This window comes from Saimiri boliviensis, chromosome 3 (assembly GCF_048565385.1).
Source record: "Saimiri boliviensis isolate mSaiBol1 chromosome 3, mSaiBol1.pri, whole genome shotgun sequence".
Classification (NCBI taxonomy): Eukaryota; Metazoa; Chordata; class Mammalia; order Primates; family Cebidae; genus Saimiri; species Saimiri boliviensis.
The window spans coordinates 73,175,012-73,192,835 of NC_133451.1; the positions used below are offsets into that span (position 1 = coordinate 73,175,012).

A 17,824-nucleotide genomic window follows, 5' to 3' on the forward strand; every position below is an offset into this window, starting at 1 on the left:
GGCTTTTTGATAAGGCTTACTTAGATGTTTTCACCTATTTTTTTTAACTACAATTTTAGAACGGGCTTTCAATTTCAAGTGGGCCCTGTTGAGTCATTAAAATGTATCCATATCTTTCAGTATAATCAGTAATACTAGAATGTTTTTTATGAGGTTGTTAAAATTGTTTTAAACACCATTAAACCTTTAGAGCTAGATAGTTGGCTTTCTTTCCAGAGAAATGACCTTCTCTTTCCCACCACAGTGTTGTCACCTAGATAAACTAACACTTACGAAATCTTTAGATATAGCTAGATTGAATTGAAAACTCTAAAACAGGGACACATATCCTTGCAATTGTAAAGGCTCAATTTTAAGAAACAAAAAAAAAGTACACAGTTAAGTAAGCACACAAATGTCATAACTTAGAGAAGTCATTGAGGGCAGAAATAGAAGTAGATACAATTTAGATCCAATCAGAAATGATAGGCTTTAGCATAGACAGCTCCCTGGCCTATTTCACGTTGATATTGCAGAGCTAATGATAATCATATTCTTCTTTCAAGTTTCAACTGGCATTATTCTCAGATTTTAAAATATATATATAAAGCTAGTTAAACTAGAGTGCTGACCCAATGTGGCATTTCTAGGGACTAAACTGTCAAATGACTATACTTGAGAAATGTAGCTAAGATCTAAAGAAGATTCATTAAATTCCTTAGTTTTAGTTCATGAGAGAGCTATTTAATCATCATCATCATCATCACCACCACAAACACCACCACAAACAATTCTCACTTACTCAAAGTCTGAAACTAGAAATTATTAGAGTTTTCAAATTCTTAAAAGCAATTAAATATACATATATCTATTAAATGTATATATATGTATGTATAAATTTTAATGTTTTAGTTTGACTGCATTGAGACAGTTAAAAAGAACAAAACAATAACAAGAATGACTACTAGAGGAAGCCTTAGCAGAATTAACATATCAGGCTTTATTATGGAAAAAAAAATAAGTGCAATCTTGATACCTAAATTTTTCCAACTCCATTTGGCTTTCATTATAAGCAATAAAATTCCATAATACCCAGAGAGTATTTGGATGACTAGGACGTTTTATCATTAAGGAGCAATTTCAAAATTGAGAAAAGAAACAAAAACAGTTTCACATTGAATTGGCAGAAACACATATTTGAAGTCACTAGGTATTGTGTATCAACTGTGCTAACAGTTGTTATTAACATCATCTCAGTTCCAGCTTTCTACAAATTCCCATTACCATAGTGTTTAAATATTTAATTTAAAGAAGAAGGAAGAAAAAATATTATAGGTAAAAATTCCTATACTGACTTAAAATAACTTTAGCTATAAAAATCTGTTCTGTAATTCACATGTGTTCATAACTTCTGTAATTCCTTTCACTTTTCCTAGTTTAAGGACTTAAAAAAAAAAAAAAAAAGAAGTACCTTTCAGGTTTGAATAAGCATGCTTTTAAAACAAATTTTGTTTGTACGGTGGAACCTGCCTGTAGCCCCAGCAGCATGAGAGAATCCTTTGGGCTCAGGGGTTCAAGACCAGCCAGGACAGCATAATGAGAATTCCCCATCCTCCACCCCAGATTTCTTAACAATAAATAAATGAAACATTATGTTTTCTATTTTACCTCTCCACACTTAAATAAATTCATGTTTGCAAACATTTAATGATACTTAATTCTCAGTTCAATTTTTATTGTGTATTTTTATATACAGGTTGAAGATAGTTCAAAAATCTAAAATTCAAAATGCTCTAAAACCTAAAACCCCTGGAGTGTCAACATAACACTCTAAGAGGAAAGCTCCACACCTGACCTCATCTGATGGGTCACAGTCACCACTTTGCTTCATGCACAAAATTATTTTAAAATACTGTATATTTTTAAAACCATTTATGTTTGTATATTTTGTTTGTAATATATAAACATAAGATTTATTTGTGCTTGTATATTATGTTTGTGCATTTATTGTAAATTTTAAATTCATTTATATTTGACATATACCTTATATACATATTCTTCTTATGTGTATAAGGTGTCTATGAAACAAAAATAAATTTCATGTTAAAACTTGGGTCCCCTCCCCAAGATACCACATTATGTGTATGCAAATGTTCTGAAATCTGAAAAAAATCCAAAATTTAAAACACTATCAGTTCCAATCATTTCAGGTAAGAGATACTCAACCTATATCATGTTTCCCCTTTGTAACATCCAAATTTGCTTTTCCATTTTTTTTCTTCATTCTCATTCTCATTTCTATCTTGTTGATGGAATACTTCATACAAGGTAGCCAAAATTATACGAAACTTAAATGGACCCAGATTTATTACAAGTTGGCTGAGGTTTTTGTCACCAATTTTCTTCAACTGAAAAGGATGGGTGGGCAACATAATTTCACATATTAAGAGTTAATCACTCTTGAAACTTGAATTATAGGTTAGTTAGGGATGCGTGTGTGCTCTTGGCTCTGGTAAGTATAAACCAATTACATTCTTTTTAACTCAGGACCCATTCAAGGGCTTACACATACATTTCCTTTCCTTTAGAAAGATCTCAATCTTTGCAACACTGGATTATTGAACTCACAAAAATCTGACATTATTTCTAATTTTTTTAAGCAAGACTATTATTTATTCAATTAAGGCTCACAAATTAATATCCTTACTTTATTATCATGCAGTATTTTAGATAAGTGGATTTCCAAATATTAAGTTTATTATTCTGAATATGAAGAAGTACATATTCACTGTCAAATAAATTTAAAATAGGGAAATATACAGCACAGATGGAAAATTCCCCATCCAGAGAAACCTACTTACATTTTTAATATATCCTATCAAGCCTTTTTACCCCCTTATATAGATCTTTTTACACACACATTCTGGAATGCAGTGAAATCAACTTAAAATAAGTTGTTACAGATCATATTTGGATATTTGATTGTAACAGTTTTATTTTAAAATGCATGATATATATATATATATATATATATATATATATATATATATATGAACATCCTATGTACTTTCTTCCCACCCTCCCAAGTCTAAAATGACACAACAAAGGTAAGAAAGAAAAATAACCTTCCTTCTGTGCCAAATAACACGAACTTGCCTAGCCATATTTTCTTATATTGTTTTGAATTCTCAGTTTCTAGTACACAAAAACCTATGCAATAACTTTTCCAAAGACCAACTTAACAGCATCTAGCAACTGCCTTTAACCATGGCAGATAACTGGCAATGAGGTATCTGCCTCAGAGGATATTTCAACAATAAAGAAGCAGCTCTCAGAGAAAATGTCCATGTGGTCCAGAAAAGTAAGAATCACTGTCAGATAATCTATAGAAACACTTTGATAATGACAATCAAGTTCAGTATGTCTGGGCTTTTTTTGAAGAAGAGTAAAATTTATTCTGAAAACGGGAAACTCCTTGGGAATCTGAGTTTCACTGTAATGTATAAAAGGAGAAAACTGCAATAATTGTGGGGTTGTTTCATTAGCTTATCAGTTTTTGCTGGCAGTAATGGGACAAAGTAGATATGACAATAAGAAACGTGCAACAATGGTAAAATGCATAAAAATACATTCTAATCAGAAAGGAAAATTATAACTAGTAAGGAGGGAATGCCAGGATTTAATAATGAAATCAATATGTTCATGAAAAAATTCCTTGAATTGCTCCTTGGGATAAGATGCAGGCCTGTGTATACTGTTGTTAAAGGCTCAGTGCTAGCAATAATTGCTTATACCTAAATAATATGTCACTTTGAAAAAATAGTTTATGGTGATAAGAAGACTTTGATTTTTAAGATATAATGTTAAAGTTCAATTCTAATCAACACTTTGGGCTAGTCTGAAAGTTCAATGCATTCTATAAATGATATAGAACATCAATTACAGTAGTTCATAAGTGGCAACTAACGTCAAGTATTAAATTTGCTTTCTCTATATTTGTGATAAGGTCAGATCCATGCTATTGAATATTTTAACATTTTGTTCTCAAATAGTAGATAACTATTGGATCATTACAAAGAAGAACACTGTTGCAACTTGAAGTGGCTGGCTTCTTCACAGCTGATGTTCTATGCAGTAATTTTTTCCAAAATAAGAAAAACCCTAGCTTTATTTTTGTCCCTTAGAATTCAGAGGTCTTATCAATGCAATCCTTTGACTAATGAAACCAGTTCTTTTTGGCCAGTTTTGGAGTGGCTAGGATGATTCCACAGAAAAAAAATGTATCCAGAAAAGACCCAGTGTTAGCCACAAATGGATAATATTATAAAAGTGAATTGTGAAAAGTTTCCATGGCTTAATAGTCCTAGAAATACATACTCCAGATTAGCAGCTTCTATTTTTTTTTAAGATACTAACCTCCATTCTTTTAATTCCTCCAACCCCTCGACCACCATAATAGGAAGCATCCACAGTTGGCCACTTCTTAGTAGGCAAAGGTTCTTCTTCCTCCTGTGAAAATATGTTTTTAAAATGGTTTTAATTAATTTTTTAAAATACTGTCTGGTCAGAACCAACTCATATTTAAATATTTTTCTGAATTATGCCATTACTATGGAAAAACTATTTATTGAACATATGGATGCATTTACACTTACATGCATAAATTTCAAGTGGAGTTCTGCAGGATATGAGAACTCCTTCCTCTCCTCAAATTTTAGAAATATCTTTTACATCATCCCTATGTAACTAGAAGTTGCTCTTTAACTATGGAAATCATTTGGTGTTTCAAATCTATTCATCATACTTAGATAAAATATTAAAATTAGGACAGCATTTTAACAATCATTAGAGCATCAATGTATATGTAAGTTTGGACTCCATGAAATTTGAATTGAAAAGACAGGCAGTTGAGAAGCTTTGAAAATATACAACACCAGCACATTTCTTATTCCATGTTCCTAATATGATTCTGGCTAAAAAAATAATATAAAAGCACCAAGCATTTTGAAGAAAGCAATAGGATCTTTCAATGGTCAGCTTAAATCTTCTTTTCGCACATAACATAAGTGACATCAGAACTACCGATAGAGTACTATAAAAAATATATGAAATCTTTATGTACTATTGATTCCAATGGCCAGTTTATATCTAGCAATGTATGAAGGTCTCATTCCTCTAGCACATGAAATAAATCATAAGGAGATGAAAAATAACCATTGATTTTTATAAATTAAAACATCAGTACGTAGATATCATAGTTATCTAATAGATAAAAATTGATCAAATTTTGGGATGGTATCTGCATATGGAAAAAAACCCAGCAATATCACTTTTTTAGGCACTCACCTCTTTTGGTGCAGGGGGTGGTGGTGGTGGAGGATCCTTGATAACCTGTCAAAAAAATCAAATACAAAAATTTCAATGGCACAGGAAGGAAATAATAAGGATATATAAAAATAATTAGATTTATAAAATACCATGGTACCTTCAAAGAAGTCCCCCCAGTGAATCTTGTGACTCAATATTCATGCCCCTCTCTTTGAATCTTGGTTTGCCTATGGCTAGCTTTTGGCCAATAGAAAGAGGTAGAAGTAGTACTATGTGACATCTGAGGCTAGGTCAAAAGAACTTAAGCTTCCCCTGACATCCATGGTACACTCACTGTGGGGAACCACTGCTGTCAGGTCAGAAATCCACCATAAGACCATCAAGCTATGAGGAAACCCAAACTAATATAGTTTGGGTGGTAGGAGGGAGACACTAGCTGATTCCCAGTTATTTTAGCCATTCAACAGGAGATATGGGACATATGAGAGAAAAGTCCATCTTGGACACCCAGGCACTCTAAACTTCCAGATGACTCCAGCCAAACTGACACCTGACTATAACCACAATGAGACTCCAACTGAGAGTCTCCTAACTGAGCCTGTGAGAATACAAACTGTTGCTTGAAGTTACTTACAACAAATTAACTTCTTAGCCAATATTCCTTTCCTGTGATGTGTTACTCATGAAATCTTTTACACTTAATTGTTTTTGTTTGTTTGTTTGTTTCTGTTTTTTTTTTTTTTTTTTTTTTTTTTTTCCAGACAGAGTTTCACTCTTGTTGCCCAGACTGAAGTGCAATGGTGTGACCTCGGCTCATTGTAACCTCTGCCTCCTGGGTTAAAGTGGTTCTCCTGTCTCAGCGTCTGGAGTAGCTGGGGTTACAGGTGCACACCACCACGCTGGGCTAATTATTTTTGTATTTGTAGTAGAGACAGGATTTCACCATGTTGACCAGGCTGGTCTCGAATTCCTGACCTCAGGTGATCCACCAGCCTTGACCTCCAAATACAGTTAATTCTTCATGTGAATAGAATGTAGCCTAAGGCTTACTTTGAAATGATCTTTACTGGTATTGGGCTATCTGGACATTCACACCATCGTGAGGAAAATCTTTGACCAAGGGTAAATGGCTTCGACTACTTCAGGTACACATCAAAGTCTCTATACTAAGAAGAAAAACTGAAAATGTTCCAGCTTGACATCATCTAATGTCAAATGTTTCAACTACATTATTAAATTTTCAAAGGTTTAAAACAATAGCAACTTTGAAAATGAGGGTCCACTTTTACCTTATCAAAGAATTATTTTTAACTTGTAGTATATTGCTATGATCATAGAGATATATTTGAAGACTGCTTGTCTTTTAAAGGTATGCACAAATATTTTGGTGAAATCATATGATTTCGATGTTTTCACCAAAATAATTAGGACATTGGGAATTGGATAGGGGTACAGATGAAGTAAGATTGACAATGATGCTCCACCATTGCACACACACCAGTGGCTCCTTGCTGCCCTGTTGGTATTCACTTGTCTGCACCCCATAGCATTACCCCACTGGTGTGTATTCTCTGGTGGCCCCCTACTTCAAGGCATTCTCCTGTAGCGCCCCTGCCCCCCACCACTAGAGCCCTTTTGACAACAGCCCCCATTAAATTGTTTTGCCAGCACACTGGGAACACCTCAGTTCTTTCAGTACAGAAAGTGCTTGACCTTGAGAGGTCAAAGAAAAAAGCCATATGTCCAGTCCCAATCCCTCAGGCACTGGCATGAAGTTCAGGAGTGCTAAGCTGAGCCTTGGCCCCCTGAAAGCATCCTGAAATGAAGTCAAGCAACTAAACACAGCTTATACTACTTTCAAACCCTCAAGAACATCAAACAATATAAAAGCAAATAGCTTCATCCAAAGGACAGTAACTTCAAAGATTAAAGGAAAATCAGTGGACACAGATGAGAAAGAATGCCACAAAATTTCTGTCAACTCTAAAAGCCAGAGTGTCTTCTTACCTCCACAAACTACATCAATAACTCCCCAGAACTGGTTCTTAATCAGATTGAAATGGCTGAAATGATAGACACAGAATCAGAAACTGTATGGCAAGGAAGCCCCATGAGATACATAAGAAGATTGAAACCTAATCCAAGGAAACTAGTAAAATGATCCAAGAGCTAGAAGATGACATAGCCATTTTAAGAAAAAAAAAAGCGGAACATCTGGAAATTAAACATTGTTACAGAAATTTCATAATGCAATTGGAAGCATTAATGACAAAACAGACCAAGCTGAGAAAAGAATCTCAAAACTAAAAGACTGTTCCTTTGAATCAATGCAGGGAGAAAAAAAAAATAAGAATTGTTTTAAATGAAAAGGAAAAAAAAAAAGGTCCAAGAAATATAGGATTATGTAAGGAGTTCAAACCTATGACTCACTGGCATTTCTGAAAAAAGATAGAGAGCAAACAACTTGGAAAACATATTTGAGGATATTATCCACAAAAATTTTCCCAACCTCAATACACAGGTAGACATGCACATTCAGGAGATTCAGAGAATCTCTAAGATATACCAGAAAAGACACCTAGTCATCAGATTCTCTAAAGTCAATGCAAAGGAAAGAAATTTTAAAGGCAGTTACAGAGAAGGAGCAGGTTAAGTACAAAGGGAATCCCATCAGGCCAACAGTGAACATTTCAGCAAAAACTTTCCAAGTCAAAAGACTTTGGGGGCCTATATTCAGCAACTTTAAAGAAAAGAAACTTCAATCAAGAATTTCATATCCAACCAAACAAAGCTTCATTAAGTAAAGGAGAAATAAAATCATTTTCAGACAAGCAAATGCTAAGGGAATTCATTACCACCAGATATGCTTATCAGAGGTCCTAAAGGGACTCTAAACATGAAAATGGAAGACTTGCTACTACTAAAACACACTTAATACACATTCCACTGGTACTATAAAGCAACTATACAATCAAGTCTATATAACAACTAGCTAACAACATGGCAGGATCAAATCCTCACATATCAATATTGACCTTGAACATAAATGGGCTAAGTGTCTAACTTAAAAGGTACAGAGTGGCAAGTTGGTTAAAGAAATAAAACCCAATGATAACGCTATATTCAAGAAAATCATCTCACTTAAATGATATATATAGGCTGAAAGTAAAGGGATAGAGAAAGATCAATCAAGAAAACAGAAAACAAAAAATTAGAAGGGTTGTGATTCTTATTTCAGACAATACAGATTTTAGATCAGCAATTATCAAAAGAGACAAAGAAGGATATTACATAATGATAAAGGTTTCCACTTAACAAGATTTAACTCTCCTAAATACATACACACCCAACATTGGAGATCCTAGATTCATAAAAAAGTTCTTAGAGACCTATGAAGGAGCTTAGATAACCATGCAATAATAGTAGGAGACTTCAACACTCCACTGACAGTATTAGATCATTGAAGCAGAAAACTAACAAAGATATTTGAAACCTAAACTCAATACTTAACCAAATGGGCCTAACAGACATCAGCAGAATATCCAACAACAGAATATGCATTCTTCTAATCTGCAAATGGCACATACTCTAAGATCAACCGCATGCTCATCCATAAAGCAGTTCTCAACAAACTTAAAAACAAAATCATACTAATCACACTCTCAGACGACAGAACAATAAATAAAGAAATCAATACTAAGAAGATCTCTCAAAATCATACAATTACATGGAAATTAAACAAACTTGCTCCTAAACGACTTTCAGGAAAAAAATGAAATTAAGGTAGAGATTTTAAAATTCTTTGAAACCAATGAAAACAAAGAGTCAACATTCCCGAATCTCTGGGACACAGCTAAAGCAGTTTTCAGATAAAAGTTTAGAGTGCTAAATGCCTACATCAAGAAGTTAAAAAGATCTCAAATTAACAACCTAATCTCCCACCTAGAGGAACTAGGGAAACAGGAGTAAACCAACCCCAAAGCTAGCAGAAGAAAAGAAAACCAAAATCAGAGCAGAACTGAGGGAAACTGAGATATGAAATCTGTACAAAAGATCAGTAGAATCAAAATTTTGTTCTTTCAAAAGATAAACAAGATTGATAAACCACTAACTAGATTACTAAAAAGAGAAGATCCAAATAAGCATAATCAGAAATGATAAGGGGGACATTACAGATCCCACAGAAATACAAAAACTCTAAAATACTTTTATAAATACCTTTATGTGCACAAACTAGAAAAGCTAGAAAAAATGAGTAAAGGCCGGGCTCAGTGGCTCAAGCCTGTAATCCAAGCACTTTGGGAGGCCAAGGTGGGAGGATCATGAGGTCAAGAGATCGAGACCATCCTGACCAACATGGTGAAACCCCGTCTCTACTAAAAGTACAAAAAATTAGCTGGGCATGGTGGTGCACGCCTGTAGTCCCAGTTACTCAGGAGGCTGAGGCAGGAGAATTGCTTGAACCTGGGAGGCAAAGGTTGCAGTGAGCCGAGATTGTGCCACTGCACTCCAGCCTAGCGCCTGGTGACAGAGTGAGACTCAGTCTCAAAAATAAGAAAAAATGAGTAAATTACTAAAAATATACACTTCTCAAGATTGAACAACAAAGAAATATTTATCCTGAACAGACCAATAACAAGTTCCAAAGCTGAATCAGTAATAAACATATCTATCAACCAGAAAATGCCCTAGATGAGATAGATTCATGACTGAATCCTATCAGACATATAGAGAATACCTGGTACCAATCCTACTGAAACTATTCCAAAAAACTGAGAAGGGACACCTCCATAACTCATTCTATAAGGCCAGCGTCATTCTGATACCAAAAGCTGTCAGAGATACAGTGAAAAAAGAAAACTTCATGCCAATATTCCTGATGAACATAGACACAAAAAATCCTCAACAAAATACTAGCAAACCAAATCTAGCAGTGTATCAAAATGTTAATCCACCATGATCCAATAGGCTTTATCTCTGGGATGCAAGGTTGGTTCAACATATGTAAATCAATAAATATAATTCATCACGTGAACAGAACTAAAAACAAAAACCACATGATCATCTCAATAGACTCAGAAAAGACTTTCAGTAAGATTCCACATCCCTTCATGTTAAAACTCTCCACAAACTAGGCATCAAAAAAATATACTTCAAAATAGTAAGAACCATCTATGATAAACCCACAGCCAACATTATATTGAACAGGCAAAAGATGGAAGCATTTCTCTCAAGAACTAGAACAAGACAAGGATGCCCACTCTCACCACTTCTATTCAGTGTAGTCCTGGAAGTCCTAGCCAGAACAATAAGGTAACAGAAAGAAACAAAAGGCTACAGTACATCAAATCAGCATGGTACTGGTACAAAAATAGACATACAGACTAATGGAACAGGTTAGATAACCCAGAAATAAAGCCACACACTTATGACCATCTGATCTTCAACAAAGTTGACAATAGCAACCAATGGGGAAAGGACTCCCTATTCATTAACTGATTCTGGCATGACTGGTTAGCTGTATGTGGAAGATCAAAACTAGACCCCTTCTTTTCACCATATATAAAAAAATCAGCTCAAAATGAATTAAATACTTACATATAAAACCTAAAACTCTAAGATAAACCTGGAAAATACTATTCTGGACATAGGCTTTTGCAAAGATTTCATGATGAGGTTTCCAAAAGCAATGGCAACAAAAGAAAAAATAGACAAGTAGGACCTAATTAAACTAAAGAGCTTCTGCACAGCAAAAGAAACTATCAACAGAGTAAACAGATAATCTACAGAATGCAAGAAAGTATTAGTGAACTATGCATCCAATCAAGGACTAATATGCAGAATCTATAAGGAACTTAAATCAAAAAACAACCTCATTAAAATGTGGGCAAAGGACATGAACAGGCACTTCTCAGAAGACATGCACGTGGCCAACAAGCTCATAAAATAATGCTTGATTTTGCTAATTATTAGAGAAATGCAAATCAAACCCACAATAAGGTACCATCTCACACCAGTCAGAATGGCTGTAATTAAAAAGCAAAAAATAACAGGAGTTAGCAAGGCTGCAGAGAAACAGGAATGTTTATACACTGCTGCTGAGAATATAAATTAGTTCAGCCACTGTGGAAAGCAGTTTGGAGATTTCACAGAGAACTTAAAGCAGAACTACATTTAATCCAGCAATCCCATTACTGAGTATATTCCCAAAGGAATATAAATCATTCTACCAAAGACATATGCACTTATATGTTCATCACAGCACTATTCACAATAGCAGAGACGTGGAATCAACCTAGATGCCCATCAGTGATGGATGGCTTAAAAAAAAATTTATACAGATACACCAGTGCATACTAAATGGCTATTTAAAAAAATAAAATCATGTCATTGGCAGCAACATGGATGCAGCTGGAAGCCATTATCCTCAGAGAATTAGCACAGAAGCAGAAAACCAAATACTACATGTTTTTTCATATAAGTGGAAGCTACACAGTGAGTACACATGGACAGAAAGATGGAAACAATAGACATCAGGGCCTACTTGAAGTGAGAGCCCAGTAGAAGGGTGAGGATCGAAAAACTACCCATCAGGTACTAAGCTCACTACCTGGGTGATAAAATCATTTGTACACCCAACACCAGTGACACGTAATTTACCCATGTAACAAACCTGTACACATACCCCTGAACCTAAAATAAAAATTGAAAGAAAAAAATGACAATAAGTTGAGAATCATTGAAGCTGAGTAATGAAGACAGTGGGAAGTTCGTAGGAAGTTCATACCTTGTTTTTCTAAATTTTGTTTAATTTTTAATTTTTGTGAGTACATATAGTAGTTTCTCTCTTTGTAAATGTTTGACATTTTCCATAGTGAAAGGGTTTTTATATTTTGATGTTATTAATAATGTTTAGAGAACTGACTCACAATTTTCTGCATGCAAAATGTTTTCATCATCTAAATTTTAGTTTAGATCCAAACCTCAGGAAAAAAATACACAGACAATAATGACAATAATATAGATCATAACTAGACAGTAATTAAATTTGACTGAATCTCCTTTTAAACATTACAAGAAATGCCATTATTTCTACTTAACCCTTTTATTTAATTCAATTTTATTTTTTCAATAACCATAAAATTCCACTAGATTTTAGTAATCTTGAAAGATACAACTTTATGACTTTTTATAGTTAGCACAGAAATAAATGCCAATAGAGAATTAAGATTTAAAATAATACCATAATAAAACAAAATAAAGTTCATCAAACTACAGGTATATTTCCTCTATGAAAAAAGAAAGTATGTCATATCACTATGAACTTGCATATCCAAAACAATTAATGAAAACCAGATCTGTTAGCATTTTATAGTCAACAAAGTCAAAGCTAACCTAATAATCTTCATTTAAATGCTAACACTCTTTCCTGTCTTCCCTGTTTCTTTCAAGTGCATAACTTTTTTCGGTTGCAGCCTCAAAATTTTGGCATAATCCATCATCTCTTTTCTCACTTCTAATGACTTCACCGAATCATTTCCACACCCTATACGTTTGAAATATCCCCTACCTTCCTCTCTCCCTGATAAAGTCTCCCAATTTTCCCAAAGAATATATGATTCTCTTGATATGCACAGATGCTGTGTTCTCTCCCAGAATTCATCCCAGCTGATAATTTCATCTACTAAAAAATGGTAAGTTTATTAATTTTATGTAGAAAAAAATAGCAAGTTTCATGAGAACATGTGTTATGTCTGCTTTGCTCCTCACTGCCTTTCTAGTACTTGATAGAATGTCTAGCACAAATTAGACTTTCAAGGAAGTAAGGAAAAAGAGAAGGAAGGAAGAGAGGAAACAGAAAGGTTTGAGAATGGCAGAGAAAAGGAAGGAAGAAGGGACAAAGAAAGAGAGGGAAGAAGGAAGAAAGAGAAATTAGGAAGACAGGAAAAGAAGGGAAGGAAGTAGGGGAGAGAAAAGAAGAGAGGAAGAAACAGAGTCAAAAAGGAGGAAGGGAAGGAAAGAGATGGAGTGGAGAGGGAAAGACAAGGAAAGAAGGGATTCTTTTCATTCCATTCTGCTGTCACTCCTAAAAGCATAATCTCAAGATTCTTTGGACCTTAAATGTATCTAGTACAACATTTTTCAACTCCTCCAATGCATATACGATCAAAACTTCAATACTCTGAAAAGTGCCTACCAAGTAGTAGTCTAACTATGTTTGAATTACTGCAATAAAGAGAAATCCACTACTTTACAAAGCAATTCAGTCCACTGGCAAGGAACCCACAACATTTGAAAGTTTTTCCCCCAAGGGAAGCCAAAGCACTTCTCACTCTGTAGTTTCTCTCACTCTGTAGTTTCCAGTCTTCATCCTAGAGTCTGGCAATATACTACACACACACACACACACACACACATACACACACACACACATACACATACACATACACACGCTTGTTCTCTCTCTCTCTCTCTCTCTCTCTCTCTCTCTCTCTCTCTCTTACTTTCAGAAGAGAGCAGTTCCTATTTTTGAATGCTAGGGTAATTACCATGTATCTGTTGAGTCTACCAACCCAGAACCTAAATATATCAAACTTTTCTAATGAGATGGTTCCAAGTTTATCTGGTCATCTTGGTCAGGTTTTTTTATCTGTTTTTTTTTTTTTTTTTTTTTTTTGGTTTCTAGGGGGGCGTGTGTGTGTGTTTTGCACATATTGATTTGATCAATATTTCAAAGTGTGGTTTCCAGAGCTGATAACATTTTAAATATACCTGAACCATTATAAATAAATGAATGGTGCTCAAGACAAAGGAGATGCATTCCCGACCTTTTCTCACCACTCCATTATAAGAATTTTAATTAATAGTATATTCACAAAATTTATTGAGTTATAATTACCATAGCCTTTTTTTGCAACAATGACTAAATGCTCTACTTGTAGTGAAATTAGACATGTAACTTGTTTCTCTATCTCCAACTGATTCCCTATTTTAACTTATGTAGACCGGTCAATATTCTTCTAACAGAACCTTATTCAATCATTTCCCTGGTAAAAATGAATCAATAGTCCCAATGCTCACAATTTGAATCAATAGATTACTAAATTTTATTGGAAAGACCTTACAAGTCATGCTTCCACTCTTAGCCTTGTGAATTTCCATAAAGTGCTCTCTGGAGTTCTCTCACTAGAAAAAGATCAAGTACCATCCTCACATGCCAGTAAGTCTGAAAATAATATATCTGAACTCATTTCCATTTCATTGTAAGGACTTCATATTTACTCTTCTTATTACATGTATATCTTGCACTGGTGTATAAATTTCTGAGGACATAAATACTATCCCCAACCCTGTTCTGTATTACATCCTCTTGAGAATTAGTGAACATCCTTCTCCATACTCTTTTTTTTTTTTTTGAGACGGAGTTTCGCTCTTGTTACCCAGGCTGGAGTGCAATGGCGCGATCTCGGCTCACTGCAACCTCCACCTCCTGGGTTCAGGCAATTCTCCTGCCTCAGCCTCCTGAGTAGCTGGGATTACAGGCACATGCCACCACGCCCAGCTAATTTTTTGTATTTTTAGTAGAGACAGGGTTTCACCATGTTGACCATGATGGTCTCGATCTCTTGGCCTTGTGATCCACCCGCCTCCGCCTCCCAAAGTGCTGGGATTACAGGTGTGAGCCACCGTGCCTGGCCCATACTCTTCTTTTTTTAATGTCATATTCATTATCCTGTATAGCATCTCGTTTAACATTGATATGGGAAAACTTAATTTCAATTTAAAATCCTCATATGACCACTGTTGTCAAACTCACATAGTATAATGGGAAGCATCTTTGCATTCCATCTCTTCACTGGAGATCATTTATCTAATATAAGCTACAGGCTAAATACCAAAACCCCCTTTGCAGCACATATACATGAGCCAGTTTTTCTACTCTCACTGTTAAAATGCCTCAGCATGGTGTTAGTCCCTCCACAGTTAAGCCCTAACATCTAACTACAAACATCCCTCTACATGCACCTCCTCTCCAGCCAGCCTGATGATCCTGGTCCTTCTCCCCAAATACAGTGATCATTTTCATGTTAGGTCCCAACCAGCTTTCACAGAGTAGTCCACCAACTTTCTGTTGTTTCATCTAGAAGACGTCAAACTTTTAAAAGTATATGTTGCTGCACAGTTGAACCATTTATGCATCATTGATTTGGATTTATATGCTGATTTTGTAAATTTTAAATTATCCCTGAAAATTACAAATTCCTTAATGGCAATAATCATCTCTCCTTATTTATAAATGCCATCATGTCTAACAAAGTACTCTGCACACAGCAGATACTAGAGGTACTGAAAATATTTTGAAAGTGAAACTGATAGAACTTAGAATGCTCACAAAAAAATTATTGTTGATTTCCAAATGTATAAGTAAAATATTGAGGAAAAAACATACACAAATAATAAATAGAGATTTACATGAAACTAAAATATTACTAGTTCCTAAGAAAATGATGCACTAAATATTTTCCTCAACCAATAAAGTCAGATAACTCAATTACAGAAGGAAAGATAGAAGTATACTAAGTTTCTTCATCTGGGAAATAAATTGGATTACCTGTAGGTCCTTTTCAAAATGACAATTCTAATAAAATGATTAAAAAATACATATTACAATGTTTCTACTAGGTCATTAGCTCCTAGGCATTTCCATGGTTAAGTATGGCCATATGACTATATGCAATTGGTGAATACAATTCCAGAAAAGAACATTAGAGTTTGTTTTTTTAATAGTATGCCATTATTCTTTTGTGTGAACAATTCATGACTTATTATCAATTTAAAGTGAAATAAAGTCCTGACAAATGTATTTTCTACATTGTTAATAATGAAAACAAAGCCCTTAAAGTTCTACCTAAATCAAATTTTGATCTGCTAAATTAAGAGACACAACCACTGTCATGACAAATAACAGCACCTTCAGAAGCTGAACCAGAGCTAAGGGTCATTTACGTGTTATTATCACTATTAACAAGAACCACCCTTTATTGACCAGATACTACATACTCTGTCTCTACAGTTCTCTTATTTTCATAATATCTCTGTGCAAGCACTATGTTCATCCTCATTTTAAATATAAGGAGCAGAAAGCTTTATCTTCAAAACTTGTCCTAATACATAAAAAGAAAAAACACAGAATTGGGGCTGAAACCCCAGAGTAGTCCACCTATCTCCAAACTCTGAGTTCAACTTCTGCCATATGACATCTTTTTTTTTGCAAAGGGGAAGAGTGCAAAAGGAAAAGCCTACAATCTGTTGAGTAGTTGTTACTTATTGCATAGATGGATGGATGGATGGATAGATGGATGGATGGATAGATACATAGATGATAGATAATTACACAGAGAGTTAGATTTAAAAATGTTGACAACTATATAAGATAGAGTTTATCACCATTTTATACAGATACCATTTAGCTAATATGCCCAATGTAACCCACCTCAAAATTTGGGGCCAAGACACCAAATGGTTTTCTTGTGATGTTTCAAGATGCTCCCTCCCTCCACTCTGCCACACGACCTCATAAGTAACAAAGAAGGGTGAAAATAATCTGAAGCCATTTGGCTCAAAAGCCAAAAATGGCAAAAATCTGTGTTCAACTGACATTCCTACTTTTCAGTAAAACTAGTTCAGGAGAAAAGAAAGATTTACTGTTAGTAAAAATACATTAAAAATAACAGTCATGAGAATCCCATTCTTATATCAAATAATGCAAGAATACACATTCATTACAGAAGAGAATGTATTCATATGCACCATATTTTATGAGAATTTGCAGATTTTAAAAGGCATAATATTGCCTAGTTGCCAGAATTTTTTCCACTTAGCATCCTTCAGCTCTGCATTGAAGATTCTGGAAAACACTTTCACCACTTTATGAACCATATGCAGAGTTTGATTCTTCTCCAATTTTTTTTTCATTTGTTATTATCATCATCAGGGAGGATTACATCTCATCTACTTAGCTGCTAGAATGAAGATTTCAGTTTGGAAGAGAGCCGATTTCTTTAAAAAAAAAAAAAAAGTAAGCTGCTTCAGGCAACAGTCCTTTTGATCTGCTCATTAACACTTTTCAAATGTTCGAGTGATATGGGCATTCTTTGCGCTAAAAAATGTCAGCACTGGAGCCTGCAGCCAGCTTGATGCAATCATATGTTCCAATATTCAGAAAAGAGTGAAAAGAACTGTCAACATTGAATTGCCTTGGATTAAAAAAAAAAAGATATTGTACAATGACTGCAGACCAAGTAGTATTTCAGAACTGATTTTTCCAGCGACAAAAAAAAAAAAAAAAAAAAAAAAAAAAAAAAAAAGCCCAATTTATCAGTAATGTCATCTAGGTGCCTAAGGACCCACACACAATAGAGAAACCTTCTTAGTATTTACAAGAGTTTGTTTAAAATATATGTGGGTCTTCCTTTCATTCTCCCTTTTCTTTTTGATAAGATCAGAGAGGAAGTAA

General features: G+C 34.5%; 1 protein-coding gene across 1 annotated transcript in view; it reads right to left on the reverse strand.

Moving 5' to 3' along the window:
• ANTXR2 (ANTXR cell adhesion molecule 2) overlaps positions 1–17,824 on the reverse strand; it is a 152,776-nt gene that overhangs the window by 63,401 nt on the left and 71,551 nt on the right. Inside the window, exons 13-14 of the mRNA XM_010334724.2 lie at positions 5,326–5,370; positions 4,396–4,488 (exon numbers count right to left, since the gene is read on the reverse strand). Of these exons, the coding sequence (XP_010333026.1) occupies positions 4,396–4,488; positions 5,326–5,370 (138 nt within the window). The remainder of the gene's footprint in view (positions 1–4,395; positions 4,489–5,325; positions 5,371–17,824) is intronic.